The following is a 7053-nucleotide window of genomic DNA, read 5'->3' as shown; positions in this document are numbered from 1 at the left end:
TAAATTGCCGAAGAAATAAAGAGCTTTAGTGAAAATTTAGAAATTAGAATGGCCTATTATTAATATTAGTTAAACTGCAAATTTTTATGTGGATCATGGTTTATACAACTGTGTGAACTATGAATAAAATGCACTTTTTTAATATCTTAGAGGTACATTATTTAATAGTATACAAAATAATATAAATTTAATACAAATAATGTACATTCAGTATATAAAATAATATACTTGTAATATATTACAATTTACAAATGTACATTTTATTCATGGTAATGGTTGTAGTTAAAGGGGGGTGGGGGGAATAAGGGAATTAGAGCATTGCCAATTTTTTGGCCCAAGTACACCACAAAACTAGGGAATTTATGCATGGATGCAATAATAATAATACCAGTGTTGCAAAAATTGTGTCTAGGCGTCGCTTGACCGGCAAGCAGCAAGGCGGTTTTTTTTATATAAATATTTTAATAATTTTAAATCTTAAATATTTAAACTATTAATATTATAATGTGTTAACTAATACTCTAATAAGTAATAACTTAATAAAATAATAACTAATAACTAAATTAAACTAATAATAATATATTAATAATTAATAAATAATAACAAATAACTTAATAAGTAATAACTATTAACTATTAAAGCGTAAAGACTTAAAATATTAAACACTTTACAATTATTAACACTTAAAATATTTTTTAAAAAATTTAAAAAAAATTAAAACTACTATTAAAAAAAAATTGGCCGCTTAAGAAACCTAGCGATTTTTGCAACTTGATAATAACTAATAAGAATGCAAGGTGTTCTAGCGAGACGATGAACATCCAATATCCATTCGGGCTCTTGCAATTGATCCTTCAATTTAATAATAATAATAAAGCGTATAGGCATTGGCCTATTTCAATGTATAATTATTCAATGGTCTGGTAAATGAGCTCAGGATCTATTACAAGACATTAGATTTCATTTCATGATGGGAAGATGAAGAGCTGATCCTGAGAGAAGCAAGCTAAGGTTGTAGAGGATGAGCGCCTAGGTGCCTTAATAAAAAATGTGTGGATGTATTGCCTCCATTTGTAATAATAATATTTAAACAAAACATTTTTGCAATACTAAAATAAACCATTAAAGTATATAACCCTAATTGCTTCCTTGCATGGCACGCTACTCGCACACACAAAGTACGACCATGCTCACGAGGGGTTGCCAAACGCGGCCTCTTCCTTAGCTTTCTACTTTGCTCTACTCTAAGTCATAGCTCGTACACCCTTCCTTTGCACCAACATCGCTCATGCTTTGCACTTCAATTCAATTCATAAACCTAATTAAATTATTGGACCTAGGAGTTTTGTAAAAATCAAGTGGTATTTGATTCAAATTTTAAAAAGTTGATTGATACAAATATATGAGTTATTCTTAATCAGCTTTTCTTTTATATGTGACATAAAACTCATGTATTGCGTAAATAATATATACGGGAGTCATTTTAATTCCTTCGTGATGAAGACTATGCAATCGAATAGCGTTACTTTTTGACACTACCCATCCTTTTCCTGAATTGATTCTACCTTTGCTTTTTGACGTCACCCTTCCTTATTTTGAATGGATTTCGACTTTGTTTTTCGACGTCACCCATTCTTACCTTGGATGAATTCCAACTTTATTTTTTGACGTCACCTATCCTTATCCATATGAATTCCAACTATGTTTTTCGACGTCACCCAGCCTTATCTTGAATGGATTCACCTTTGTTTTTCGATGTCAACCATCCTTATCTTGGATTCCATTTTTACGTAATAACGGCTTGTTTGGTTCGCAAAAAAAAAAAACAATTTAGTAAGAATGAAATTCAAATTCAATTGAAATGAATAAATGCTAATTTTATATTAAATTTTTACATGAGAATTTAAAAAAAAAAAAACAATTTAGGAAGAATGAAATTTAAATTCAATTGAAATGAATAAATGCTGATTTTATATTAAATTTTTACATGAGAATTTTAAAATGCCAAATAGATCCTAAGAAATTTTAATTTAGTTGACAAAAGCAAATAAATAAGATAAAAATATATGGTGTAAACTGTAAATAGTATGTAGGGGGTGTTTGGCAAACGGCTGATAGCTTATAGCTGATAGCTAGTTGGTTTAGCTAGTAGTTGATGACTGATTGCTGGTTTGACCAGCTGGTTGTATTAGCTGGTTATAAAAAACTGTTTGATAAATTAGCTGTTTATTAGTAGCTGTTGAATGTAAAATGACATTTAAGGGTATTATTATTATTATTATTATAAATAACAAACACACCACCCATTTAAATGTAAATCACATCGATTTTAAAGGATAAAATAGTCAATATACCCATTGTTTCCAACCAGCTAATACAAAAAGCTACATTCATTAGCTTTTCAATTTTCAGCTTATTGATCCAATAAGTCAAGGGCAATAAGCCATTTACCAAACACTTCAAAATAGCTTATTGGTTGGTCAAAAAGCTAAACTTGATCAAATAAGCTAAAATTTGACTTATAAGCCAATAACCAAACACCCCGTAGTAATTTCCAAAATCTTCTGCCTTAAAATAATTTGCCCTTCTCGTTCAGATTTAATATCCATCCACGTGGTAATTAGGCGGATCTTCACCGTTGATGATGGTTAGCCGGGTAGACTCTCGGGCAGCAAATGAAATCAGAAATCCGCTGAGGTGTTTGTGTACAAAATGATCAGAAACTGCCCGTAACAGAAAGCGGGCAGACTCTTTTGCATTTAAGAAGAGTGAGTGCCCTCTGTTTCGTTCATCGTTCAAAACTCCGGCGAACAGAGGGTCCTCGAAACCCTCGCCCCCTCTCCCTATTCATTACTTTCAAATATTCCCTCCAATCAGTTATTTTTCCGGCCGGCGAAGATAAAACCTTTTCGGCAGTTTCATCATGAGTTCTCTCCGCTTCCTCGCCGGAGATTAGCCATGGCCGCTTGAGTACAGCTTCCAAAAATCCTCTATTTCTATGGCATCAGCTGTTTTCGCCGGCAGGAATGAAGCGCACTGGGGCGATGGAAGGGTGCAACGCGCGAAGTTTACCTGTAGGCCTACCAGTAACCCTCATTCCGGCGACAGGCTCAACCATAACCCCGGCCATAATCTCAACCGCCATGATACTACTTCAAACAAGCATTTCAAGCGGCCGATACCTGCTCCACCGCCGTGGCCTCAACCTAGGGATCATGAGAGTACGCGGCCTTCCAATCCGAGGCCAAATACTCTCATAGACTGCAGTAATCTGTTCCGCAAAGAATATGTTACATTCAATCTGGCTTCCTATTCCAGAATGCAGGTATATGAGCTGAAACAACGGCTGATCTCTGATTTGGTTAGGGTTCAGGGCGTTCTGAAGAGGATTGAGACTCGAGAACTTGAATGCAGAGCTTCGCTCCCTGATTTTCAGCATAGAGAAGTTCCACAGCCACTAGTGTCGCATCCATGGCCTCAAGTGAATCAGAACTGTGCATTTAATAATCTGCCTGAGATTCAAGCACCGAATGTTGCAGCAAGTGAGCATTTTCAGAGTACTGAGCTAGGTGATCGGAGAAACAAAAGGAGTACAGGCAATAAACTCTCAGGGAAAAAGCGAGTGCATACTCTCACTTTAGATGGAGACGGCAAGCAGCCGGCGGTGAAGGGCTCACGGACTGATAAGGTTTTGAGCAGTATGACGAGGAGGTGCAAACAGATCTTGGAAAAATTGATGAAACGCAAGTATGGATGGATTTTCAACAAACCTGTGGATGTTAAACGTCTGGGGCTTCATGATTACAACCTAATCATCAAAACCCCAATGGATCTCGGAACTGTGAAATCAAAACTGGACAGGAATGAGTACAAAACGCCACAGGATTTTGCAGCTGATGTTAGACTGACATTCAACAATGCTATGATTTATAATCCCAAGGGTGAACAAGTGTATGTCATGGCAGAATTGTTTCTTAATAGCTTTGAAGACATGTTTAAGACTGCATATCAGAACTATGAAGCTGAGGATAACAAGGCTGTTGCACCACAGCAAATGACTTGTGATTCCAAAGAACAAATTGTTGAGCCAGGAGAACCTAAGCAAATTCCCATTGCCAAAAAATCCAATTCAGTACCTTCACCAGCCATGGTGTTCAATCCTCCTGTTCCAATCCAAGCTTTGAGTGCACTAAAATCTTGTCCACAGCCCCTAGCATCACCCAAGTCAGGGAAATTGCCAAAACCCATGGTTAATGATCCAAACAAGAGGCAGATGACTTTTGAGGAAAAAGCAAAGTTGGGTTTCAGCTTGCAGAACCTGCCACAAGAGAAGATCGATCATATGCTGCAAATTTTAAAGAAGATGAATTCATCTCTGCCAGTGAAGGGTGGTGAGATAGAACTTGACATTGAGGCGCTTGACAATGAAACACTATGGAAACTACATGCATTTGTGGGCTCCCAGAAGAATGCTTTAAGCAATGTGAAGATGCAATGCATGAGTGAAGATGTTTCTGGAGGTTACCCCAATAAAGTAAGAAAATGGACACTAGACTGTTATTGCCTGATTAGTTTGCTTTACTTATGCTAGTTCGGCTGATAATGTGTTGTATAATTGTTTTTGCAAAGCAGTTGCCAGAAAATGAGCCCATCCCACAGAATGTAGTGCAGAAGATCAATAAAGGGGATGCAGGAGAAGAGGATGTAGATATTGGGGAGGACATTCCAAACAGTGACATACCCCTGGTAGTGATCGAGAAGGATGTCAGTGGAAAAAGCAGTTCAAGTACCTCTAGCTCCAGCAGTGATTCTTCTTCCAGTGGTAACAGACTAAACCCTTCTAATCTAATCTCTTATTGCACCAATCTCAATACTTGCATTTGATATTATTTATTGATCAACGCAATTGCTTCCAACATTCATAATCAGGAAGCTCTTCTGGGAGTGACTCTGAGGACACTGTACAGTCACCTTATATTGAAGCCTAGAAGCCTGTGAACCATAACGGTTTTGAAGGTTGGGAATGGTTATGATGAGCTTGAGAATTGCATGCAACAACTCTGTTTTTGAAGCACATGGGTTATGGAGCCATTATATGGGTTTTCTGTTTGTCTGTGTTATACATAAAATGGTTTTGAAAGTGCAAAAAGGCGAGTTCAGGTTGAGCTTAGCCCGGCTTAATCAGTAGCATACATAAAGTGAGCAAAACCAGAAACTGGTATTGTAGTAGGAAACTGAGATGTTTTCTAGTTGCAAGTAAGAGAGTTAGGTTCTAGCACAAATTAATGGAGAATATAGTTGGTAGAATCGGGGACTAATTTTGTGTTTGTTTACAGAAGTCACCACATAATTTTCAGTGGTTGAGAAACATAGAAGCAACATGTACAGAGTAATGAGCTCTTTTTTTCCCCTCAATGTTAAACTCCCTTGAATCGGCCCCTTTTTTTTGTGTTTCAGCTTATGTATAGACTTTTGAACTAATGCTATTCTCAAACACCAACAACAAGTATCCAGAAATATTTCACATAAAAATCAACACCAAAACAAAAAGTGTTGATTTATAGAACAAAATTATTAAATTGAGCTATTAGAATTTTGCCTGGACTCCAGATCTCGATAACAGCTCAGCAGAGGAAACTAACCAGATTATGAGTTTCTGTTTGTTCATTGATTAGATAACAACAATTATGTGGTATAGAGTACAGAAAAGGAGTGACTTACAGGTTACTTGGCTCCGTTGAAGATCCGTATGAATCAAGTATTGAAGAGAGCTGGATTGGATGTCGCGGCGGAGACTTGGAGTTCGAGAAGTTGGAGGCGACGCTCGAGTGTATGTAGCTTCTCATTCAAGGATGAGAGTTTGGTTTTGGTGGTGACCTCTGCAATTCACGGCACAAAGAGGGAATGAGGGATCCGTAATGGGTGAGGGAGGAGAGAGATCTGGGAATTACCGAAGTGGAGAAGGAAGTCAAAGAGGCGGCGGATATTGAGGGAGATGTGAGAGATGAATTCGCGGCTCTCCCAGTCAGCTTGAACAGCTATTCCGACGTTAACTGCGTTAGTTATTCCCCCAGCTCTCGCCATTTTTTCCGCTTCTCCTCCTCCGGGAGCTCTATTCTAAGCCCAGATTTTGGTGATCAGAAAAGAGTCTCAGAGACAATATCATTCTAAATTTAAAAAGTAAAATAATTAAAAGCATTTGTTATCAGCGTCTAGACTAACAAAAAAAAACAACAATATCATTCTAAATTTAAGAAGTAAAATAATTAAAAGCATTTGTTATGTCTACTGTACTAATAAGAGCCAAAGAGAGTTAGGCCTAAAATGGTAGAAAAAATGGCGGTAAAATTATTTAATCAAATGGATGGTTCAGATGAATTATTTAATCAAATAGATGGTTAAGATAATTCAGATTAATATTATTAATAGAGATTACCTAATTTAACATTGTTTTTATGATTATCCGTTAAGTTTTCTGTTAATATTACATTAAATTTTAACTTACCCATTAATTTCTATAAGAAAGGTCTTAGGTTCGAACCTCATCTCAATCAAATTTGACATAATTAAGTTTTTCACTCTATTTTACTCTTATCAAATTAAATAAATTAGTAGCTACAACAAAAAATGATACATATATATTTCTTTAATTTAGAATTATGTGTCTACAATACCTTTATTTGAAAAAATTATTCATTATCAAAAAATTAAATTAAATAAGAGAAATAATTTCATTAGTTATATTGTCTTTATTTTCTTTCATGCAAATATTCTTTACATTCAAATTTATCAATTGATATTCATTACATTGTCCATTATCTTATTTTTACAATATCTTGTAATTAAATATCAAAGTTATAGTACAAAATAATGTTATATATTTATTTACCAATTATTTTATTAATACTATGAATTTTTTTTAAAAATAATTTGAAGCTAATTATATTAACTACTTGGGGATTGATTGACAAAGTACTCAAATAACCCAACAAATTGAAGCGGAATCACTCTATTTTACTCTTATTGAATTAAATAAATTAGTAGTTACACCAA

The 7053-nt window shown here is 35.4% G+C and overlaps 2 protein-coding genes across 3 annotated transcripts; one reads left to right on the top strand and one right to left on the bottom strand.

The window, feature by feature from the left end:
* The first annotated feature begins 2968 nt into the window (after positions 1–2968).
* On the top strand, positions 2969–5422 carry LOC115999646 (transcription factor GTE7-like). Of its 2 annotated transcripts, XM_031239488.1 has the most exons (3): positions 2969–4534; positions 4633–4822; positions 4930–5422. In XM_031239488.1, the coding sequence occupies exons 1-3, from the start codon at positions 2999–3001 to the stop codon at positions 4986–4988; spliced, it is 1785 nt and encodes a 594-aa protein (XP_031095348.1). In that variant the 5' UTR covers positions 2969–2998; the 3' UTR covers positions 4989–5422. The 2 variants fall into 2 exon arrangements, with proteins under 2 accessions (XP_031095348.1, XP_031095347.1); XM_031239487.1 differs by lacking the exon at positions 4930–5422 and having other exon boundaries at positions 4633–4899.
* Positions 5423–5465: 43 nt separating this feature from the next.
* On the bottom strand, positions 5466–6171 carry LOC115999647 (protein BRICK 1-like). The gene is made up of 2 exons (XM_031239489.1): positions 5952–6171; positions 5466–5879 (listed from the first exon to the last, which is right to left on the bottom strand). The coding sequence occupies exons 1-2, from the start codon at positions 6082–6084 to the stop codon at positions 5755–5757; spliced, it is 258 nt and encodes an 85-aa protein (XP_031095349.1). The 5' UTR covers positions 6085–6171; the 3' UTR covers positions 5466–5754.
* Between the last annotated feature and the right edge of the window lie 882 nt (positions 6172–7053).

Source organism: Ipomoea triloba, chromosome 12 (genome assembly GCF_003576645.1).
Source record: "Ipomoea triloba cultivar NCNSP0323 chromosome 12, ASM357664v1".
NCBI lineage: Eukaryota > Viridiplantae > Streptophyta > Magnoliopsida > Solanales > Convolvulaceae > Ipomoea > Ipomoea triloba.
The sequence above is the reverse complement of the archived record's forward strand: the minus strand, read 5'-3'. Positions and strand labels throughout refer to the sequence as shown.